Source organism: Plecotus auritus (assembly GCF_963455305.1).
Source record: "Plecotus auritus genome assembly, chromosome: 4".
NCBI lineage: Eukaryota > Metazoa > Chordata > Mammalia > Chiroptera > Vespertilionidae > Plecotus > Plecotus auritus.
In genome coordinates this window covers 23,079,714-23,104,442 of record NC_137775.1, presented here as the reverse complement: position 1 = coordinate 23,104,442, position 24,729 = coordinate 23,079,714, and the positions used below count along the sequence as shown (strand labels likewise).

At 39.7% G+C, this 24,729-nt stretch overlaps 1 protein-coding gene across 5 annotated transcripts in view; it reads left to right on the top strand.

The window, feature by feature from the left end:
- SLC18B1 (solute carrier family 18 member B1) overlaps positions 1-24,729 on the top strand; it is a 39,008-nt gene that overhangs the window by 12,620 nt on the left and 1,659 nt on the right. For 2 of the 5 annotated variants that reach the window (XM_080666665.1, XM_080666669.1), the window contains 12 exons: positions 610-749; positions 7,554-7,649; positions 7,984-8,057; positions 9,936-10,083; positions 12,935-13,091; positions 17,386-17,525; positions 19,432-19,533; positions 20,957-21,048; positions 21,820-21,915; positions 23,720-23,794; positions 24,492-24,585; positions 24,678-24,727. In XM_080666665.1, the coding sequence (XP_080522791.1) occupies positions 610-749; positions 7,554-7,649; positions 7,984-8,057; positions 9,936-10,083; positions 12,935-13,091; positions 17,386-17,525; positions 19,432-19,533; positions 20,957-21,048; positions 21,820-21,915; positions 23,720-23,794; positions 24,492-24,585; positions 24,678-24,727 (1,264 nt within the window). The remainder of the gene's footprint in view (positions 1-609; positions 750-7,553; positions 7,650-7,983; positions 8,058-9,935; positions 10,084-12,934; positions 13,092-17,385; positions 17,526-19,431; positions 19,534-20,956; positions 21,049-21,819; positions 21,916-23,719; positions 23,795-24,491; positions 24,586-24,677; positions 24,728-24,729) is intronic. The other 3 variants (XM_080666668.1, XM_080666666.1, XM_080666667.1) reach the window with 3 other exon arrangements.

Here is a 24,729-nt window from a genome sequence, read left to right as displayed (position 1 = left end):
TAGTCCTTGGAGTAAGTATTAAATTAATCACTGTGAAAGGTCAGTAATTGGTGTGAAAAACCAGTAATGATTTACAGATCTGTGGGATTTGGCTTTCCAGGTGTGTCCCATTGTAATTTGCCACTTGATTTTTTTAGTTTGTTTTCTCCTTATTCTTCACTTAACGTCAGTACTGCCCTACAATGCTTAATAAACAGCTAACCTGACAGGCCTGAAACACTGAGTTCATGTAACAAGTGAAGCGAGGAGCTGGAGAAATCACATTATACTTGAGAGCTGTACCCTTTGGAGGGTACCTTGTTCCCTGATCCTTCTTGAATGTATTTGAGGTGAAAGAAATAGGCCTTGTGGTGAAGGCAAAACAGCAGATGGTTTGATAAATCTGTACTGAAATTCTAAGAGAGAATACTGTGTCAATGAAAGAGGTATGTTTTCAAAATTGCAGTAATGTACAAGGATTGTGTTACATGTGGTCACAGGTGCTATATTGAAAATAGCCCTTAGTTCAGTAAATGTTATCTTCAGAGCACATAGACTGTGCACGGAAGTGGCATTTGTGTACTCTAATCAGTAGTGCATGCCTGTAATTGCAGTGTGTTTGCATTTAAGGTGATGACCCTGCAGCAAGTGCAAGAGAGACACCCAGCCGGCTTTCGAGAGAACAGCTTTTTGTCCTGATATCGGCAGCTTCCATGAACTTGGGCTCTATGATGTCCTATTCCATCCTTGGCCCCTTTTTCCCCAAGGAGGTGAGACATTTTCATATCCTTATGAATTCTTCATTTTAAAACGCCTTTTGAATGACTTAATTTTACAATATGTAAAATGTAAAGATTTGCATATAGCAAAGATGATGTAGAGAACTTTAGCCAACAGAAGACTTATTATAGAATATTTGATGCCAGAAAAAGAAGATCCAGTCAAAAAGAACATCATCTTGGGAGGTAACTCACCTAAATATAATTGACCTTCTTTGCTTACTATGTAGTTTGATTAACCTTTATTTGGTTTCTGCAGTTGAAAAAAAAAGGGCTATGCTGTATAACTGAGAATTTAATGTTACTGCAAAAGGTCCTGGTTAAGACAGTAAAGGAAACTGTGGTCCATTTAAATTCCCTTTTCTGACTTGAATTTCTTGTGGAATCTAGAGGCAATGTTTGTGCCATGGGAAAGTTCTGATTAATCTTGACTAGGTCCTTCTAATCATAGCCTTTTACATGGTGTTAGAGCTATAGATCAGCGGTCGCCAACCTTTCGGACCTCACAGACCACCGGTTGGCGGCTGCTGCATAGATAATGGCACAGACTCAAAACCTGGAGTCTGGAGGTTTGATTGGACAGAGTGTGAAAAGAGTGGTCCTGGCTTGGCTGAGTGGAGATAACATGCCCACGTGTTTTACTTGGTGTTCTTCGCCCAAGCCTCAGTGCTCTGGCCTCGCTCAGCCCTCCAACTGCCTTGATAACATGTGGAATGATAACTTCCTTCTGTGTACCACAAGAGAGGATAAAAATGGCTTCTCTGCTAAAGAACAACAACACTTTGTACCCAGCCAGTGCTGTTTCATTTCCAGTATACTTTCCCACACATTTAGCTCAGTTGCTCTCGACAGCTACTCCGTGAGATATATCGGCAGAGGAATGAGACTCTCATCATGTTGTAAACGAAGAAACAGACTCAGAAGTTCAGTGTCTGACCCAGTCTGGTTCTGTTCACTGAATGGGAGTGGACGGCTTCACAACTTCCCACTCCCGGGTGTGCGAGGCTTTGGATGCGAGGGCAGGAAAAAGATCAGAAAAACGTCCCTCTCTTGTCTGTCCATTGGGAGTGAAAACATGTTTGTTTGTTTTTTAAAAAATTGCAGGGTATTTGGACATCCTTTAAGAAAAGGGTGTACAAAATGTTACGAGACTTTAGAGGAAGAATTGGTTAATTTTACCAGGGATGAGGGTGGGGGCTGGAGAGGGAAGGGCAAGAAGGGTGGTACTGAAAGTGACTTCACAGGATAAATCTAAGACGGGTCTTGAGAAATGTTAGTTCCCCAGGTGAAAACAGGCGTGGTGTCCTAGGAAATAGCTTGAGAGAGTCACAGAATTCGCAAAGTAAATCGCATGTTCTTGGGGAACAGCAGACAACCTGATGTAGCTGGGGCTGGGAGCAGAGCGAGGTCTGATTGGAGGCCGAGGACCTGAGGAGGCAGGTTGGAATTAGAGTGCAAGGGCCCTCACATGCACTCCAAAGATTTAGTCAGTGAGATGTCATCAGAGGTGTCTGAGCAACACAAAGTAGCCTGGCCAAATTTGGGTTTTGGGAAAAAAAATAATGATGACCAGAGCCTGTGGAATTAAGATGCAGAAGGACTGGAGTAAGCGGACCAACAAATTAGAAGGCCATTTCCTGGATCAGGTGGAACTCAGTGAAATTAATGTTAATATCTTCTTAATGGAATACAGACAAAGGAAAACCAGGAGTTCCCTCTCTCTCTCTCTCTCTCTCTCTCTCTCTCTCTCTCTCTCTCTCTCTCTCTCTCTCTGGGTTACTTTTTTTTTAAATATAGTTTATTGATTTTTTTTTTTTTTTTACAGAGAGGAAGGGAGAGGGATAGAGAGTTAGAAACATCGATCAGCTGCCTCCTGCACGCGCCCTACTGGGGATGTGCCCACAACCAAGGTACATGCCCTTGACTGGGATCGAACCTGGGACCCTTCAGTCCGCAGGCGACACTCTATCCACTAAGCCAAACTGGTTAAGGCATGTGTTACGTTTTTTATTTAGTTTCTTGCTTGCAGAAGGGAAGGCTGAAGAAAAGACAGAGGTAGGAGAGAGAGCATTATAACTTAAAAAGGCGTAGATATGAGGAGTGAGCTCTTCCTTTTCGTTTCATATTGAAGCCTTATGCCCTGCCCAAACTTACCCTTCCTCCTGTAGGGTCTGTCATCTTTCCTATTAGCCAGAGTTGATTAGGCAAAGGGAAAACAGGGTCCTTCTTAAATTCTGGCACAGGATTCCTGTTTCTACCCCTTTTTCTGGCACCCTCCTCCTTTGTCTGAGGACTACATGTGAACCAAAAATTGCTTTGCATAGCTGTTCTCGCTTTGCTAATGTGAAGCAGGATCCATGCTCTAAAAGTGGTACTCAGCTGCTGCTACGATGGTTCTAGGACATCCTGTTACCACCATCCTGTTTCCACAGAGAATGTGGGAACATGCACACGGTGGAAACTGTCATGACTGCAGTGACCAGAAACTGCAAGTCTGTGTCCTCATCTAGTAAATGGGGCTAAAAATACATCCCTTATTTAATTGTTCTTAGATACCATGTAAAACAGCCCTGATAGGATTCTGGCTCATAGTAAGGGTCCAATAAATTTTAGTTGCTAAAACCATTACATATTTTCTTCCAGACTCCAAAACTAAATACTTAGAACTATTAAGCAAAAAAACGTGATAATGTAACTTGGCCCATGAATGTTCTTTCTACATCTTCATTGAACACCTTCCTTTTGAGATACCTGTTTTAGTTCGCCAGCGTTGTCATAATGAAGAACCACTAAGTGGGTAACTTAAACATCAGAAATTTATTGTCTCACAGTTCTAGAGACTAGGAGTCCAGGATCAAGGGGTTGGCAGGATTGGTTCCTTCTGATGGCTGTGAGGGAAGGGTCTATTCCAGGTCTGTCTCCTTGGCTATGTCTCTTCACATGGTCTTCCCTCTATGGGTATTTCTGTGCCCAAATTCCCCCTTTTTATAAGGATACAAGTTATTTTGTATTAGAGCCAACCTGATGACCTAGTTTTAACTTGATTACCTCTGTAAAGGCTCTATCTCCAAATAAGGTCACGTTCTGAGGTACTGGGAGTTTGGACTTCAAAATATATGAAGTTTGAGGAATACAATTCAACTCATATACTATCTGACCTTTGTGTAATAGACATGTCGACTTCATGTTCCAGTCTACATAGAGCACAACCTTTTGCTAGGATGTCATCAGTGGTGTCTTTTACAATGATATCTCGCTTGTCTCCACACCGTTATCTCATGTGGTAATTAGTAATGGAAGAGGAATGGCTGATTCTGAGTGCTTTAGATTCAACCCCTCCACTTTTTCCTGCCACCAGGTAATAGGGACCAGGGTGAAAAAAACAAATATTAGAACAAAATATTCCTCTAGTGCTTTTTTTTTTAATTTAATAAATCTTTATTGTTCAGATTATTACAATTGTTTCTCCTTTTTCCCCCCATAGCTCCCCTCCACCCGGTTCCCACCCCACCCTTTGCCCTTACTTCCCCCCACACTGTCCTCATCCATAGGTGTACGATTTTTGTCCAGTCTCTTCCTGCACCCCCTATACCTCTTTCCCCCTGAAAATTATCAGTCCACTCCCTTTCTATGCCCCTGATTCTATTATATTCACCAGTTTATTCTGTTCCTCAGGTTTTTAATTCACTTGATTTTTAGGTTCACTTGTTGATAGATATGTATTTGTTGTTCATAATTTTTCTCCTTACTTTTTTCTTCTTCCTCTTCTTTAAGAATACCTTTCAGCATTTCATATAATACTGGTTTGGTGGTGATGAACTCCTTTAGCTTTTTCTTATCTGTGAAGCTCTTTATCTGACCTTCAATTCTGAATAATAGCTTTGCTGGGTAGAGTAGTCTTGGTTGTAGGTTCTTGCTATTCATCACTTTGAATATTTCTTGCCACTCCCGTCTGGCCTGCATAGTTTCTGTTGAGAAATCAGCTGACAGTCGTATGGGTGCTCCCTTGTAGGTAACTAACTGTTTTTCTCTTGCTGCTTTTAATATTCTCTCTTTGTTTTTTGCTCTTGGCATTTTAATTATGATGTGTCTTGGTGTGGTCCTCTTTGGATTCCTTTTGTTTGGGGTTCTGTGCGCTTCCTAGACTTGTAAGTATTTCTTTCACCAGGTGGGGGAAGTTTTCGGTCATTATTTCTTCAAATAGGTTTTCAGTATCTTGCTCTCTCTCTTCTTCTGGCACCCCCATAATTCTGACGTTGGTACGCTTGAAGTTGTCCCAGAGGCTTCTTACACTATCTTCAACTTTTTGGATTTTTTTTTTTGCTTTTTGCTTTTTCGGTTGAGTGTTTTTTGCTTCTTTGTATTTCAATTCTTTGACTTGATTCTTGCGTTCCTCTAGTCTGCTGTTGGGTCTCTGTATAATTTTTTTTTATTTCAGTCAGTGTATGTTTAATTTCTAGTTGCTCCTTTTTCATATCTTCAAGGGTCTCGTTATATTTATCAGCCTTTTTTAGGATATTCTTGAAAAGCCTTATAACCGTGGTTTTGAATTCTATATTCAGTCGTTTGTTTTCCTCCATTTCTTTCGTTTGTGATCTGTTTCTTTGTCTCCCCATTTTTCACTGCTTCCCTGAGTTGGTAGGGTAGATTTGTGTGCTAGGTTTCCTTTATGGCCCAGTGGGTCGGCCTCCCCAGTTAACCTGAGGTGGACACTCTTGGTGCACTCCTTTGTGGACTGTGTGTACAGCCTTGTTGTAGTTAAGTCTTGATTGTTGTTGGTATCACTGGGAGGAATTGACCTGCAGGCCAGTTGGCTGTGAGGATCAGCTGTGTCTACACTGGGAGATTTTCGGTGCTGAAGACAGCCTTATAGGATTAGCCTTGCCAGATTGCAAAAGCCTCTGTGCTCAGCTTGGAAGGGGTGGAGTCTCAGGGTGGAGCAGACAGTTGTGGCTTCCCGTCAGCCCTGCCCTTGCGCGAGAGTCTCTAGACCTCTGCCTTCCACAGTTCCCGAGTTTCCGCCTTACAGTCCAGATTTCCCCCGTAAGAGTGTGGGTCCCCAGGGGCTTGCCTGGAACTGCGGTTCAGTGCAGTCAGGAGCTTCTGACTCCCTTCTGCTAGGGATAGCCTGTGGTAACCTCTGTAGTCAGTCTTTGTGCGCACTCGCGCCTCCAGACCCCTGCCACCACAGCTCCCCTGAGTCTCCAAGTGCCTTTCTCTCTACCTGACAGTCCAAACTCCCCCTGTATGAGCCTGGGTCCACAGGGTTTCGCCTGGAACTGGGGTTCAGAGCAGTCGGAACTGGGGTTCAGTGCATTTGGAACTGGGGTTCAGTGCAGTCGGGGTCTTCCTTCCCCCTCCCGCCAGAGAAAGCCAGCCAGGCACTCTGCCGCCCTTCCTCTCTGCGCGCACCTGTCTCCGTACCTCAGCTCTTTGCCGCTCCTTCTCCGTGAGCTTTCCTCTTTCCTTCTAGTTGTAGAATTGCCACTCAGCCAGCTTTCCTGTGGTTCTGGATGGTGTCCGTTCTGTCTTTTAGTTGTAGTTTTGAAATTGTTGTGCGGGGCAGCAGTTTAGGTGCTTACCTATGCCGCCATCTTGGTTTCTCCCCTAACTTAAAAGATCTTGCCTCTAGTGCTTTTATCACTTAGAAAACTACAAGGGTTTTAGAAGTTCTGTACCAGAAACAGGGGCAAAGGCCAATATATATATATATATATATATATATATATATATATATATATATATATATATATATATTTTTTTTTTTTTTTTCCACAGATATCATAAAAGAAGTATGTCAAGATTAACTGTTCACTCAGTTCCATGGATGAAGTAGAGCCCACATTTCTTCAGCCAAGATGTTTTGCTTTTGTTTATATTTTTTATCCTTTCTAATTCTGATTTTTTTTGTCAGCTGAAGCAAACAAATCTTTTTTTTTCAAGGGGGGGGGGCTTTATTGAGGTATAATCAATATACAAAAAATTGCACACATTTAATATATCTATCTTGATGAGTTTGGACATATGCATATATCTGTGATGTCATCACCACAATCAAGTTACTGAATATATTTATCACCTACAAATATTCCCTTGTGTTCTTTTGTGAGTTTTTTTATGTTTATTTTCCCTTTTTGTTTTTTGTGTTTTTTTGATGTGATAGCAACACAACGTGAGCTTACTAGTATCTTGCTTAACAGAAACTTTATACCCAATGAATAATAATTTCTCACTCCCCCCCCCAACAACCATTTTATTTTCGCTTCTGACTATTTTAGATTTCTCAGATAAGTGGAATTATGCAGTATTTGTTCTCCTGTGTCTGGCTTTTTTCATTTAGTATAATTTCCTCAACGTTTATCCATGTTGTTGCAAATGCCAGAATTTCCTCATTGTTTAAGGCTGAATAATATTCCACTTAATGTATATACCACATTTTTTTATCCATTCATTTGTTGATAGGCTTTTGGGTTGTTTGTGAAAAATGCTATAAATATCTCTTTCAGACACCATTTTCAATTATTTTGCTATATACTCAGAAGACAGATTGCTGAATTATATGATAGTTCTATTTTTAATGTTTGAGCATGATGAGTGAATTATTTTCATGTCAGACTAGGTTTTAGTATAGTTTTCCTTACTTCTCCAACATGTTTATTTTATAATAATAATTTTTTAAATTGCTGCACAGATAAAGGTTACAAGATGATGCTCATATCTAATAGCTCCATTTTTTTTTACACTGATGCGAATTTATCTTTCAAACGTGTTTCCTTTTCAATTTTTTTTCCAAAGGCTGAAAAGAAAGGAGCTAGCAATACAGTTATCGGGATGATCTTTGGATGCTATGCTTTGTTTGAACTGCTGGCCTCTTTGTTCTTTGGAAAATATGTAAGTATTAAAGTTCATATGAACATTTCAATTTTAAAAATTGTACAATGAGTTATTCTAATTTATCAGTCTAGAATTTGCATTGATGCAGAAATAACCACCATTATACTTTATGAATTGTTCCACTGTTGACGGTTCCATTCTTAGAGTTGATTGATTTTTAACTTCTTTCATGGTTTAAGAAATTTATGTTTTTATTCTATTAAAGAATTACTATAGTAACTACGCATATCTTTCCCAAATGGCATATTTCCTGATAAAGTATATTTGTTTATGTCAATATACAGACTTATAGTAGTCATCAATTTACAAGTTTCTTTGACATTTATTATAGCTTGTACAGATTGGAGCAAAATTCATGTTTGTATCAGGAATGTTTGTTTCAGGAGGAGTCACAATTCTCTTTGGGTAAGTCATATTTTGATATGTTTGGGAGCTTGAACATGTTTCATAATCTATCTTCAGTTTAAAATGTTAATGGATCCTTTACAACAGTCAGTACCAATGATTGCTGAGTGCCCTGCATGTGACTAATGGTGAAGGGAGTTGGGTGATGTAGAAAACAGAATGAGTGACATTGGTCTTAAGAAAAGAATCCTCTAGGGCAGTGGTTCTCAACCTTTCTAATGCCGTGACCCTTTAATACAGTTCCTCATGTGGTGGTGACCCCAACCATAAATTATTTTCATTGCTACTTCATAACTGTAATTTTGCTACTGTTATGAATCGTAATGTAAATATCTGTGTTTTCCGATGGTCTTAGGCGACCCTGCTACTGGTTCTCAACCTGTGGGTCGCGACAGGAATGGGTTGAGAACCGCTGCTGTAGAGCCTAAGACCATCAGAAAACACAGATATTTACATTATGATTCATAACAGTAGCAAAATTACAGTTATGAAGTAGCAACGAAAATAATTTATGGTTGGGGTCACCACAACATGAGGAACTGTATTAAAGGGTCACGGCATTAGAAAGGTTGAGAACCACTGCTCTAGGGGATGGATCACCCATAAACTGACTATTGAATCTATTCATTAGGCTCCTGTGACTGTGAGTGACAGAAACTTAACTCACTTTTCTGAGTCACAGAAAATTTTTGGCTCCAGCAAGAGAATGAGTTTCTTACCTAGAAAATCAGCTAAAGAAAATCAGAATACATATACTAAAATAATTTTATCAAGCATCTTTCTTAAATTCCTGGTTTTGCTTTCCTCTTCTTGTGCTTTGTTGTTGGATAGACTCTACCCTTGTGATGGCAAGATGGCCCCCAGCAGCCACTTTCCTAATAGCTTTTAGTAGAGTTACAGAGTGGAGTTCCACTGGCCTGTTTCATGTTGATGACCCATCACTGCATCAAGGTCACTGTAGCCAGGGAGGAGAATGCACTGACTAGCCAGGCCTAGTCCTGTGCTCACTTCTGCATATGGAAGCAGAACGGTTTCCCCTATTGCTATTTGGAGAAAAGGGAAAATAAATCCAGAGGCAAAACTTTGAAAGTTCTTAAGCTTGTACAACCGTAGTGGCAAATCATATGGAGGAGTTTAAACAAGTTCTTGGGGAACATAGATGAGTGATAAGAGTTTGGTGAGATTGTGATGAAATAGCTAAGGAAAACCATATTAAATTAAGTGTTTTTTAAATTGTTCTTTTTGTGTGGGGTGGTCTTCTATTTTTTGTATTTACTGTATTTGATGGTTTGAGGCCAACTATGGCTCACACCTGAAACTAAGAATCTTCTATATTGGTTCTTGTCAGAGTGATGCTTTATATTTCAAAAGGCCTACCGTATTTATTATTATTTAGGGCGCCAGTTATGTCAGCAGAAAAAGGCAATTAAATTCTGATTATGCTTCATATTGGTACCCCCAAAAGAAGGTAATTCTTCTACTCAAAGTATAACATAGCAACTTTAAAAAAATTTATATTCTAAAGAGAATATTATTTATATTCTAATAACTCTAGGTGAGCTACTGCTCTTTTCAGTGAGTACAGTTAAGAAGAAAATGAATACAAACCAGCTTGGCCCTAGCTGGTTTGGCTCATTAGATAGAGCATCAGTCTGTAGACTGAAGGGTCCCAGGTTCTATTCCGGTCAAGGACACATTCCCGGGTTGCAGGCTCGACCCCCATTAGTGGGTGTGCAGGAGGCAGCTGATCAATGATTCTTTCACATCATTGATGTTTCTATGTCTCTCCCCTCTCCCTTCCTCTCTGAAATCAATAAAAATATACTTTTTAAAAAAGAAACCAGCTTGGCATTTGAGACTTGTTTTATTCTCTTTTAGTTTATTGGACCAAGTTCCAGACGGACCGGTATTTATTGCTATGTGTTTTCTAGTGAGAATAACAGATGCAATAAGCTTTTCTGCAGCAATAACTGCATCTTTTTCTATCCTCGCAAAGGCTTTCCCAAATCATGTGGCTACAGTATTGGTATGTATTTTATATATTTTTTCCTATTTTACCTTTAGTGTAGGCTAAAATATTTGTTTCACCTTCCAAGTTAAAGCTGGGGTCCATTCTACTAGACATGCTTTTTTTTTTTTTTTTTTTTTTTTTTAAATAATCTGTGTTTGTTACCTTTTACCTTAGTTTGTACTTCCAGGAGCAGGCTGTCATTAAATGTATCAGTCTTACTTAGGTCTCTTCCTGGGCTTAGAATCCTCTGAATGGGCAGTTTGACAGGTAAATGTGGTCCAAGCCAAATATTCTTTTTGCCACTTTTATTTTTAAAGACCTTCCTAGTAGTATTTTGCTCTCTCTCCATAGCTGAGATTGGGGCTCGGCTGCCTGAAGCATTCCTCTGGGTTAGAAAAGACTCAATTTGTAGAGTTCTTTCTCCACTTTTCCAAGATTCATGGGAGAGATGTTAGCAATTGTCTTGAAGTTTGTAAGTGCTCTGTGCTGTCTGTGGAGTACCCTCCTATTTTGCCGTAAAAACCCAGACCCTGGTAGCATCGTGTTGATGTATGTCTCATATACTGCCTAGGTACCTAGACATCAGGTATTAGTGACACACCAGATTCCTGTCCCAGCTCTTGGCTGCTGCCTCCCTGACCCCAGGCAGGCTTTCCCATAGCTCTCTCCTTGGACCCATGCATCTCTGAAGGACCTGATGTGCACAGAGACCAAAGTCACCACAGAGCCTATAATTGTCCTCTGGAGCGCGGGTCTGATCAGTTTAATACCAAGGACTCCTTCATTTACCCATATAAATAATATATCTGGATAGGCTTATTTTAGGATAGGCTCATTCTATAGTCATTGCCACACAGTGCCGGCCATTGTGGCAGGTATACGGTTTACATTTCCCAGGAATATATTTCTCAGAAAGGATTCAGAAGTCTAGTCTGTTGACATGATCTGCAAAACAAGATTTTGTGGCTAAACCCGTTTGGAGTGTGCATATGCTGTCCAGTTCACATTAGTGTGTTAAGACTGAGAAGCTCTATAGTAGAGGTAGTTTATTTAATGTTCCACAACTCAATTTGACTATGGAACCACTTTTGACTCTTAAAGAACTGGTGCTTTGTGGAACACTCTGGAAAGTGTTGCCCAAGAAATTCCTATGATGCAACAGTCCTTTGGACATTTTGATCAGCAGGGCATGCCAAGTTTCTATGTAAAACTGCAGCCAAAAGGTAACGGCCTAACATGGAAGTTGACCTGGATAACATTATTGCGAGAAAATGTAGGATTTCTGTATTTGTTATGAAACGTTGAAAGTTATTAGTGGACTACTTTTGTGTCTTCTGTGAGATCTGAGGATTTTAGGTTGCAAGCCACAGGTCTCTGTTTAAAGCCCCTAAGCTAGATTGATTTAAAATGGTGCAATTTCTGTAAGAGTTCTGCGATAACAAACTATTTTTCCCATAGCACTGTTTTGTTTAACAAAACAATTTTGCATGGTACAAAATTCACAAGTTACAAAGGGAAATATAGGATATAGTGAATATATTCTATATATTACTATTCCTCAGTCCCCATAGACATTCCTGTTGTCCAGGCACCCAGACTAACATCGCTCCCCTAGAAGGCAACAGATATTACAGATTTCTTCCCAAGTAATTTCATGTATTCATACACACACTGAGAGAGCATGTTTTCCTCCATTTTCTTTACACTATGGTAGCATACTCTGTCTTACTTATTACACGAACATTGAAATTAGCTTGGAGCCTGGCTGGCATGGCTCAGAGGTTGAGCATCCACCTAGGAGGTCACAGGCTAGATTCCCGGTCAGGGCACAAGTCCAGGTTGCGGGCTTGATCCCCAGTGTGGTGGTGTGCAGGAGGCAGCCGATCAGTGATTCTCTCTCATCATTGATGTTTCTGTCTCTCTCTCCCTCTCCCTTCCTCTCTGAAATCAATAAATTAAAAAAAAATAGAAATTAGCTTGGAGATCTTTCTATATCTATATGTGAAAAGTTCCTCATTCTTTGCTTCTCTTTAATGACTGTGTAGTACTTCCCTGTATGTATAACCTAGTTTATTTAAATTGATGAATATTTACATTGTTTACATCTTTTGCTGTTGTAAACAGTGCTACAAATATAAGCTTGTACATATACCATATCACATCTTTATGGCTATATCTGTAAGTTTGATTCCCAGAAGTGGCATTCTTGCTCAGAGAATGTGTGTATTTGTAATGGTTGATTTGCCAAGTTGCCCCTGCAGTGTACACTCACCAGCAATGTCCAAATGTGCTCTTTTCTCAAATTCTTGGAAGTGTGAAGAGCTAGACAGGCGATAGGGAAACATTGGTATCTTTAAATGTTCATGTCTTTGAAAAGCGAAGGTGAGCTTCTTTTTACATGCCTAAGAGCTTTGCATATCATTTATGTGTCAACAGTCTCTTTATAGCCTTTTCCCATTTTCCTATTAGGTTTTTCTCTTTCTTTTCCCTCTTTGAATTGAAGTAACTCTCTTGATATATTTGGGGAATTAGTCCTTTGTCAGTATTTTTTCTCTATTCTTTGTCTTTTGTTGTGTTTTTCCTGTTTTCATATAATCAGATTTATCAATCTTTTCTTGTCTTCTGAGTTTTTGTACCATAATTAGAAAACCTTCCTTACCATAAGGACTAAAGAACAAAAACTCCCATATTTTATTTTTTAGTGCTTTTATGATTTCAAAATATATGTTTAAATTTGGGGTCCATCTTGAGTTTGTGTGTGTAAATTGTGAAGTGGATAGAATTTTTTCAGATAGTGCCCACTAAACCTTTATTTGTTAAGTTTTCAATAAAAATATATTAATTCATTTTTTTTCCTCAATTTTAGGGAAGTCTTGAGATTTTTTCTGGACTGGGATTAGTGCTAGGGCCTCCTTTAGGTGGCTTCTTGTATCAATCCTTTGGCTATGAGGTGCCTTTTATTTTGCTTGGATGCATAATTTTGCTGATGGTACCACTCACCATGTACATTTTACCTAGTTATGGTAAGACTATATTTGTTACTCACTTTAAGAATCTTTTAGTATTTGCATGCCTTTGTATATCAATTTAATGTATACTCACTTTTATTTTATGTAATCAATGGTAGATTTTTAGAGCACCCTGAAATAACTGATTCTGTTTTTCAGAAAAATCCTGTAGGCAATCAGTTGATATAAATGTCTATACATCAGAAATTTTTCTGACCTTTAAAACTAGCAAATATTTAATTTCTGATCATAAAACATAGCCATATGCAGTGCCAACCAAAGGTCATCTTGGACTTAATTAAAGATTCAGAATGACAAGTTACATGCACCACACATGGCACCATCTTCTTAGAAGGCCACATAAGATAGGAAGGCAAGGTCACACCTTCCTTCCCAGTGGTCCTTGCAGCTATCTGTGCGACACAGCCAGGTGCGAGGACACCAGGCCACAGCAGGCATTCATGGGAGTCATCCTGGCTTCAGAGCTTCATGCCCAAAGGAGTTAGCATATCCTGTAACAACTCCATGGCACTGCTTCCAGGGTCTCCACAGTCACACTCAGGGAGGCACAAATACCTCACCAGGTACTTGGAGTTTGTTTATAGTTCCTTCAGTTCAATGAAATTTGCCAGGCCAGGGTACTTTGTATTGTGAGCAACATTGCCTCGTAACACAGTTGGCCTTTTACCCTTGTCAGATTACTAGGGGAACAGAGCAAGAGCTCACATGGGAGCTGGGCAAACAGAGCTAGAGAGGCACCATCATTCACCCTGAAACATAGGGCGGGCGTGTCCTCTTTCTAACACCAGTAACACAGCAGCCAGGGTGGTTTCTGTAGACCAGCGCCTAGGTTGTGCTCCCCCTTGGGTGTCAGATGAACACTCAACTGATAACTAAGCAAATGACACCAAGTCAGATTCTCAGGCAGCAGGGAAAGAGTTTTATTGACCCTTCATCACACTGTATAAGGAAAAAAGACCTTGCTTACTAGTTAAAGGTAGGACATGGCATTGAGAACTTCTGTGATTAGGTGCTGGACTGGTCCCAACATCTGTTACTCCTTGAGTCCCAGCCTGCTCTCCTCATTTCCTCCCCTCATGCCCAATCTTGGTATCCTTTGCAGCCCCCTCTAACTGCCACCAGCCTAGTTGCTTGGTACTTGTTTCTCTCATTTTTGTCATTCCTCAATTAAAATTTTCCTGCATCTTCATTGAACTTAACAAAGCCCCAGCTAGCTGTATTTTTATGAACAAAAATTGGTTTGACAAACTTTCTCTTTATCTACAGAAGGACCTTTTAGTTAGATTGAATAGGGGAAAATGGTTTAAAAATTTCTAAGACTGATAGTCTTAAGGCTGTCAGTATGGCCATTGAGTGATTTTTAAAATTATTGCTTTAGGAGAGCTTAAAGATAGAAGCTAGAAAATTAACTTTTTTTATTTTGTTGACATTGGCAGACTTTTGTGTTCTACTCCACTCATTTATCTCCTTCTAGATGCCCGGACAATGTGGCTTTAGCTTTGGGTGGCTAGGAGTCAGCTATGGTCCCAACCTCTCCCTCATCCTTTATATCTGTTCATCAAGTCCTCTCTTCTGTACTGCTCTAAAGAAATATTTCTAACACAGTCATGGACATGTCAGTCTTCCTATTAAACATTCATAAATCTATAAAATGTGAGCTTTATCCTGAAAGCCATTAAGAGCTGTTGTTAGATTTCAGCAGGGGAGTCACGTGCGCTGGAGTATCTCTCCCTCCCATGCTACCTACCCTTATTTATCCTTCCAAACTCAGTTTGTTACCTCTTTTGGCAAGTTTTTCTGAACCTTCTCAATTATTGGACTAAATGCTGAGTAAGTACTGCCACAGTGCTCAGTATTTTTTCTGCTCCCTCACACCTGAGGGGTACCCCACCTCCCCATCTCTACAGGTAGCTTGCAGTGGCAGGTGTTGCCAAGCAGGGAATCACATCCCTCTAAGAAGAATATATCAGAATTGGGGAGAGCAGAGAGAGTGCCTGAGCAGCCTGACAGAGCGCCCCAGGTAATTCTACCATGTGCCTCTTGAAGCAATTGTCACTCTAAGTTTTCATTATTTGAGCTTCTTCAACAGCTTCATTAAATTCATTATATGTTTGTTTTCACAGACATTCTTAGCATTTTGGTAACCCCGTTTCACACTTTGGATTTAGAGAAGGGACCATTTATGCCATAACAGTTTGTCTCATACCATAACTTTATAATACCTTTTATATGCACCATAAATTTAACTGGTTAAAGATGGTATTTTATCATTTATATATTAAATATGACTAGTAAATACCTTTAATAAACAATTCAAAGTCCACACCAAGTAGTCTGCCTTGCCGGCACTACCGCACGGAGCCACATGGTGGTGCTCGACCTCTTTCTAGACTGACTGCAGGCTCCCTTAGCTGAGTGGCCTGGGATGTTCTCAGATTTGGTTTATGGTGAATATTTGGCTAATAATTAAGATACTAACACCACGGTTTAACTTTATCTCTCATATTCTGACAAAGTCTAAATGTAGCACTTAAAATAGCTGAGCTGCTCTCTGCTTTTTTCCTACTTCGCTCCATACTGGATCATTATTCAACAAGAATGTATTGAGTAATGATCCATGGTGGGTGCTATTGGAGAAATGAGGATATATAAGTGCTGATCCTGGCTCTCAAAGACCATGCTCATCCAACCTCAGCCAGGATCACCTGTGGCCCGGATCACTGCAAAAGGCTCTAACTGATGTCCCTGTCTCCCTTCTCCACGAGGCCATAGAGAGGCCTCTCTCAACCACAGATCTGAGTCTCGTCCTTGTTTGAAATCCATAGAGATTTCTTAGGTTTCTTAGCATATTTTACAAAGTTCTGCATAATCTTATCTCCACATTCTGCTGCAGTATGATCTCTCGCCATTGCATAGGTATCCCTGACTCCAGTATGCTCGGATTAGTCTTTGGTCCTCTTTGCTTGCTCATCTCAAACTTATCCTTTAGGCACCAACTTAGATATTACTTTTGGAAATCCTTGTCTATATATTGTTTCCTGGTGCTGTGTGTGTGTGTGTGTGTGTGTGTGTGTGAGTGTGTGTGTGTGAGTGTGTGTCTGAGTGTGTGTGTATGAGTGTGTGTGTGTGTGTGAGAGTGTGTGAGTGTGTGTGTGTGAGTGTGTGTGTGTCTGAGTGTGTGTGTGTGTCTGAGTGTGTGTGTCTGAGTGTGTGTGTGAGTGTGTGTGTGAGAGTGTGTGTGTGTGTGAGTGTGTGTGTCTGAGTGTGTGTGTGTCTGAGTGTGTGTGTATGAGTGTGTGTGTGAGAGAGAGTGTGTGAGATTGTGTGTGTGTGTGTGTGTGTGTGTGTTTTAAGGAAATGCTCGCATATACACCAATAGATACCCTCTTAACTCCATCCTACCTTTCTTCACTTTTCTCTCAGGATAGAGTTTGTCCCCTGCCTTTGCCCAGCATTTTGCATGGAACCTGGCTCAGCAAACATTTTCTTTAGTAAATTAATTGGAAGATAGGAAAGCCATCACACAATACCAAACAATGATGAAAATGAATTATAGCTTAAGTGTTAAAAAAATATGGCATAGACTTGAAGTGCAGCAGGAAACTACAGAAAGGTAAAATTTGTGAATAATCAGGCCATACCCAGACCTTACAAAGTGAATAGATTTGAAAAATTATTAGGGGCACAAAGAAAGGAGTCATAGAATATGAATGGAGGCTTGGAAACAACCGTGCCTGGTACTGGGAACCGGGAAGTAGTGTAGGTATTGGTGGGAAAAGGAAGGCTGGCAGTCAACTGACCTTAAAAGTCAAATGTACTTTACACATGATTCAGGAGCACTGCATTCAGTCCAGGGTTTTCTTTGCCAGCAGAAAATAAATGGTTGCGTTCTTTGATGAACTTCAGTTCCTCCTCAGCACACACACATTGTTCCTTGATGAAGGATCTGCATTTTCCCATGCACAGAGTTAAACCTTACAGATTCTTTATTCCATCTGGGAAAGGCCATGCTTGCCTCTAGGTTATAACCTATAACCTATGACCCCTTCTTCTCCTCACACTCTGATTCCTTTTGAACCTGAGACATTATTTTTAGGAAAACTGAATGTGGCCTCTAGGTTTGAATAACTTCTGCAAACGTAGGTCATAAGCAACTTTAGGCAAACTCAGAGGTGCAGTTATTTTGATGACCAGATGATGATGGCCTTGCCAATGTTAGTTTTCATAAGAGGTTAAATGATAGTTAAGTAATTTTAATTACTCCAATTTCTTTTTTCATTTTACTCAGAAGAGTCTAATCCAGGTCAACACTCATTCTGGAAACTCATCAGTTTACCCAAGGTCGCGCTCCTAACCTTCATCATCACCTCGCTCAGTGCCTGCTTCGGCTTCCTGGACCCGACTCTGTCTCTCTTTGTTTTGAAGAAGGTACGCAGCCTGATTGCTGAAGAGCTCCACGTTGTAGGAAGTAGACACAGTTGCTGGCCCTGGGGCCCTGCTGGGTGGGAAGTTCTCTGAGTGGCGGCCAGAAGCAGGCAGAATGAGAACTGCACATCGAGGTAGCCTGTACCTTCGTTTGATGTCCCTATAACTAAGGGTCTGATTCTGTGTAAATGAAGGAAGCCTTTCACTAAGTGGCTGGAACATTTTTCTCGTTCTTTCCAAGGCCAAGCTCGAGTCATCATAGGTCTGGCTTGTGTATCATCCTGGCTGCTTAATAAGGACACCTTTTCTCTGCCTGTTTGAATTTCAGTGGGGAACTGGGTACCCACTGGCTCATTTCATGTGAGGTGTCCTCCCTGAATCCACTGACTTTTTAGGCTATCGCATAGAATTGAATGTCTATAGGCTATATTATATGTAGGATAGGAGGGAGGACCCCAGAGCCTCTCCATCTTTTTAGTGCTGAGAAATAAATACTGAATTCTGAAAGTTTCTTACCATAGAAATTTGTTTTTAGATATTTTTGAACAAGATTATTAATAATGCAATAAAGTATATTACCAAGCCTGGTAGTTAGTGATACTAGAGAATTAACGTGTCAACAATAACTTTATGTGAAGCCCTAGAATTAAAAAAGCACAGTTACCGGAAACACCACCCCGTGAAGTCACTAAAGCCTGTTTTGGGTGTGTAAACTACCCAGAAAGATAAACTTGGGGCTATAATTGTAATGCATGGCCCAAGGTTTAGAGAATAGAATACCATGCTTAAGCAGTGAGCATCCAGGAGGTAACACATAAGAAAACTGTTCTATGTTTGTGGTGACACATCCCATTCACATCAATAATGTGTTCTTTAAGAGTCATTTTCCTGCCCCAGGACGTTGTGTCTAAAAGTTTGTAACCATTCTTTGGTAAACATAAGTCACTATTATCTATCTTATAAGAAATCTTTAGAAATGTATTTTTCTATGATTTTTTTTACCTTTCTTCTGACTTCCTATCAGTTGTTTGAGTTGGTGGTTTGCTGCCAGTCCTGGTTTCCCAGCCTTTCGGGGAGGAGAGCCCCACCTTGTCTCCTCCCAGTTGTAATATCAGAAGAGGGCATATCTGACTTTTGTAACTTGCTTTTATCTTTAAAACACTAATTTTTAGCATGAGTTAATATTTCTCATAAACATTGTTAAAATGTAGCCTGGCTTGTCATTAAATCTCCTGGGCTTAATTTAGAAAATTAGTTAAAGATATTGAGGAGAATGAGGGGGGAAAAAAGGCATTTGTATCATATTGGTAATAGTAACAGTATCAGAGTTATGTGGTAGCTTACTGTTTCAAAGCCTTTTAAAATGTGTCATACCATTGAAGTATTTATTTAGATATTGCTATCCCTTTGAGATGGGTAGAATAGATAATATCATCAGTGATTTTCACATCTGTGCACTCAGTCTGTAGACAGTCAGCATCACCTGATTGCTTGTTAGAAATGCAAATTCCTAGACTTTTTGACTAAAACATTCTAGGCTTAGGGCCCAAGAACCTCTCTTAATAAATTCTCCAGGCAAATTTTATGCACTTAAAGTTTGCAAAGTATTCATTTACATGTAAAAACCTATGATTCATAGAAGCAAAATTATATGTTTATTGTCAAGTGTTACAAAGCAAAAATCTAGGACATCTGACCTCTGGTTAAGTGTTTGTTTTTTTCCCCTCATGGAGAAAAAGTAATCCATTGACCAGTTGACAAAGTGAAGACAAAAATTAGGAAGGATTCTGAGTGTTATTAATAGACTGATGGTAGATAACAAGAGCTGAAGAAATGGTAAACAGAAAAATAAACGTTTATTTTAAAAATGGCTTAATCATGTACCTTTAATACAAGATTTCTTTTATAGTTTAACTTACCAGCTGGACACGTAGGACTGGTATTCCTGGGTTTGGCACTATCCTACACCATTTCTTCACCACTCTGTGGTCTACTAAGCGATAAAATGCCAGTAAGTACACTTAATTTATGTTTAAGAATTGCTTTTGTATCTTTAGACCAGTAGTTTTCCAGCTGTACCTCTAGAGCTCTAGAGGTCCATTGATTAGAATTGATATATTCTTTTATTTTTAAATTAGAGGCCCTGTGTACAGGAGAGCCTCCCGCCACCACCAGTGCGCTCGCAAGCCGTGAACCTGGTTTCTGGCTGAGCGGCGCCGCCCCCTCCCCCCCCCCCATGGGAGCACACTGACCACCAGGGGGCAGCTCCTGCATTGAGCATCTGTCTCCTGGTGGTCAGTGCACATCATAGCAACCAGTCGTTCTGCTATTCGGTCAATTTGCATATTAGCCTTTTATTATATAGGATTTCTACTTCATTAAGGTGTAATTGACAAAATGATAAGATATTTAAAGTGTACATCATGGTGAATTGTTATATATATATATATATATATATATATATATATATATATTGTGAAAGAAGTTCCTCCATCGAATTAATTAGCACATCCATCACCTCACCTATTTATCTTTTTGGGGGGAGGTGAGAACATTTAAATTCTAATATATTCAATTTTTTGAACTGATGGAGAGGTTCCAGTGTGAGGTTCCACTGACTTACAACCTGAGCAGGTTCACTTTGCATTAGACTTTCTAAAGATAAAAAGCTACTTTAATACAAAAAAAAAATGGATTGACTTTAATAATTAGGCCAGAATTCCAGAGGTGTTGGGTGTTGATCCAACAGAGAGGAGATAGTTTTCCTGTGGGAGTGAAGAGCTTGGCCACAGCAGTATGCATTGGTTATCCCCCTGACAGAAAGTCACTTCTATTCTCCTTTAACTAGGTCTAAACCGTTCAGTCCAGATAACTAATATACCGAACTAGTGCTGTTAGCCAACTTTTAAGCTTCTATGGCATTAGTGCTTATTTGTCAAGATCTAAATTACATGGAGATTACTAAGAAAAGCAAGTATCTTAAACAGTGTTTTAAGCTTGGTTTTAAGACATAGTCTTACATATAACTGATCAGCTATTATATCCCTATAATTTTTGGCCTGCATTCAAGTAGTGTATAAGGAATAATTTTAGTGGGTACTTTTTTAATAATGTAAAATTTCCAGATGTTTTACCTGCTTGTTCCTTGTAATGACACTTTTTAAATTGTTAGATTTGAACTATTTTATCATGTACAAAATCTGCCATCCATTCCCTTTGCCAGGAATCCTTGTTTTTGCATACTCCCTGTGTTTGGGTCTGTTGTCCTTGCTTTTGTGTTTACTGCCTACCTATTTTCTCTTAAATGTAGAATTTTATTTTCTTCAATATATTTGGATTTTTTAATACCATGACTTATGCTCATCAGTGATTTTTTTTAATATCCCTTGATCATAGAGGGTTTTAAGAGTTTCTTTGGTCCCTTTCTTTATCAGCATCTAAGGAAATGGTTTCTGGTTTTTGGAAACATAATCACAGCAGGGTGCTACATGCTGTTAGGACCAGTCCCAGTCTTGCACATTCAAAGGTAATTTTTTCTTTTCTATAATTTTGGTCAAATAGCATTAAGAATTTTTTAAAAAAAATTTGGTGTGATATTGGTATCTCTTAGTACTTCAAGCCTTATTGAAATAATTACCTTGGTTTATGACAATGTTGAATTGTTTGTTAGACGGACAGTATTTATCTTACTAGAAGCTGGCAGTGGTACAAGCAAACAGGAATGCATAAAATCTGTATCAAATGAGAAATATGCTTATTCTTCCTTTGTGTTTCAATATCACACCTTTTTGTTAACACTTGTCTTTAGTTGATACTTAAAATGTTTTTTTTGTTTATTTGTTTTAAGGATGGCAGGGACCAAATTTTTTGTTTGTTTGTTTGTATCATCCTTAGTATGTAGTAGCTGCTCAGTAAAGCTTGTTTTTTAATATTCTTATTGATTTCAGAGAAGAAGGGGGAGGGAGAGAGAGAGAGATAGAAACATCTCTCTGCAATTGATGGTGTTTTCACCAATTTTGAAAGGATTTTGCAGGTGACATAAGGCAAGTTGACTCTAGACATGTGATATATGTGACAGAAGACATTGAGATATCAGGATGAATTGACCCCCACCCCCAAGTATAAGGAGCAAAAGGATGCGGTCACTGAATGAAATGTGACCAGATGGGAATAAGGACAAGACCAGGCCTGGAATCTGTGAAAGGAACTTCTCCAGGATCCCGCCTGCCCTCTTTATCATGAAGCTTTGTGTCTCTTCAAAGACTAATTTTTGTTTTTCTCCCAAACTCTTTTGCAGTCAACTGTGGCTGCTGGTGCTGATGTTAGTCGTCATTGGCATTTCCTCTGGAATGAGTATAATCCCAACTTTCCCGGAGATTATCTGTTGCGCCCAGTAAGTTACTTTCATTCTGTGAAGAGCTGTATTTTTAAAAATATATATTTTTATTGATTTCAGGGAGGAAGGGAGAGGGAGAGAGAGATAGAAACATCAATGATGAGAGAGGGAGTCATTGATCGGCTGCCTCCTGCACACCCCACACTGGGGATCAAGCCCACGAACCGTGACCTCCTGGTTCATGCTGGCCAGGCAAGAGCTGTATTTTAAACAGGCTTTCGTGAATTTCTCAATTTTGTGAGATTTTGGATGTGTGTTTTTTGTTTTTTTTTTCTTCACAATACTATATCTTTATGATATCATGTCACACACTATTGTGATATAAATAGTATGTGCAATAATGCAATAGTATAAATGATAATGTATACAGTAGTAGCTAAACTGGGTTGTAGATAGAGGCTTAGCTTGGTTTATGTACAGATACACATTTAAACAACCAAAGCAAAATACAAAAGCCTCGGCATTATTCCTCTCTTGTGGAGGAGTTCCATCCAAGAGCATAGAGTGACCAGGTAAAATGATTCCAGTACCAAATCCAATGCGTGAGGGGTTTTCCAAGCCATTCTCTCATACCAGCTGGGTGGCCTACAATTCAACTCAGTTCTGACACTGACCACCCAGAGACAGCATCAGATTTCACAGGCTTCGGGCTCAGTCCCACAAGACTGTCCCCACTTCAGATGCCAGTCACCAGCTCAGGTTATCACCTGTACTCCTGACTGACTGGCTGTCAATCAGATGTTCCCATGATCCCCTCGGATTTGATTCATTTGCTAGAGCAGCTCACCGAACTCCAGAAACCAATTTACTTCCTAGATTCTGTTTATTAACGAAGGATAATAAAGGGTGGGAATCAGCAGCCAGATGAAGAGATACACATGGCGGGCTCCTAAACAAAGGAGTTCCTGTACTCATGGAGTCTGGGCCCTGCACGTTGGCAGGTGTAAGCGTTCCGGTTCACCAACCAGGAAGTTCTCTGAACCCGTCCTTTTGGGTTTTTATGGAAGTTTTATTACTCCGGCATGGTTGATTAAATCGTCGACCACTGGCAATTGATTCCACCTCCAGCCCAGAGGTGAATGGAGTGGAGGGGTGAGAGTGGGGGGACTGCAGGTTTCCACCCTCTAATCACAGGAACGGCTCTCCTGGCAACCGGCCACCATCCTTAGGTGTTTTCCAAAAGTCACCTCATTAATATCACAAAGACTTCTATTGCTTTCAATCAGTTAGGACATTTCATGGACTTTAGGAGCTGTGTGTGCCAGAAATGACCTAAGACCAAACATGTATTTCTTATAATAAATCACAGTGTCACACCAGGCGTTTGTCACTTGGCCAGCAGTCTCCCATTTAGCAGGCCTGATGATGTGGACACAGAGTGAACGTGGGGGATTTATCCCTTCAGGGAGAATACTGGCCTTCAGGCTGTGTCAAGCAACATCTCCCACAGGAAGAAGGAGCTGCCTCTGCATTTTCTAAAAGTTGCTCATTGTTCCCTTTACACGCTCATCTCAGTTTCAGAATTTCTTCATTATGTTTTTCTGAGCATTTAGTGCAAACGGGTTGTGATTCTTAATGTTGTATCTTATATATGCAACAAAATTATTTTTTAGAAAAGCAGGAAGTAGACATTAGTATGAAAATTCCTTCAACTTAGATTAGCTTTTCATCTTAGAAATGGAGTAATCTTGCTGTTGGTTTTGTTCAGATTACTCCTGGTTTACTTACCTATCACACACAGTTATCTTCTATCACACAGCTTCCCTTGCAATCACTGATACACTCGTGTCTCTCTTTGCAGTGAAAATGGCTTTGAAGAAGGATTAAGTACACTGGCACTCGTGTCAGGTCTCTTCAGTGCAATGTGGTCCGTTGGGTGAGTAGCCATTGAATTCCATTCATGCTGGCAAGATGGAAAATAGTGCCCCTCAGTTACAGAAGAAGAAATGGAGATACCAGATGAGTTGGCCAAAGGCACACAATTTATTTAGGGCAGAACCCGAGTTTTACCTGTGCCCTCTGACTCTAGGATCATTGGTTATGCCAGCAGTTTTATACACCTAGTCAAAATGGTCCCATGCATATTGTCTTATAAAAATGATATTTTTAAGTTCACTTATCAAAACCATATCTCCATTTTTAAAATTTATTTACTTATTTATTTTTTACTCTCTATTCGAGAGGGATAACTGTATGCTGGCAATGTAGATATCATCCATAAATATGTACTGAATTAAATTATCTTTAATACAAACACTGAGAAGAGTAGAGAGAATAATATAAAAATTATTTTGAATGCCTGTCTTTATTTTATTTTATTTTTGTGTAAGGCATTAACTTTTCAGAAGCAGTTATAAATGTTTAAAAGATTTAAGCATCATCATTTTTCAGGTAGAATTATTTTCTTACACCCAATGCTATGTCCAGGAATCACCTTTTTTCTTTAGTACTTATAGTTCTAATTTAATGAAAACCTATAACTAAAGGATCATGCAACCTTTAGGAAGGATCTCACTCCCTCCACCCCCCCCCCCCCTCTCTTACTTTACCCCCTTCCTTCTTTTCATTGTTAGTGCTTTTATGGGACCAACACTGGGTGGATTTCTGTATGAGAGAATTGGTTTTGAATGGGCAGCAGCTGTACAAGGTCTGTGGGCTCTGACAAGTGTGAGTAATCAGTCTTTTATTTTCACTTTCTTTGTGTGGAGAAACGTGACTTGGAGAATTGAAATTAACTAGTAACTTGGATTGTTTTAAAGGGACTATCGATGGGCTTGTTTTATCTATTGGAGTACTCAAGGAGAAGAAGGT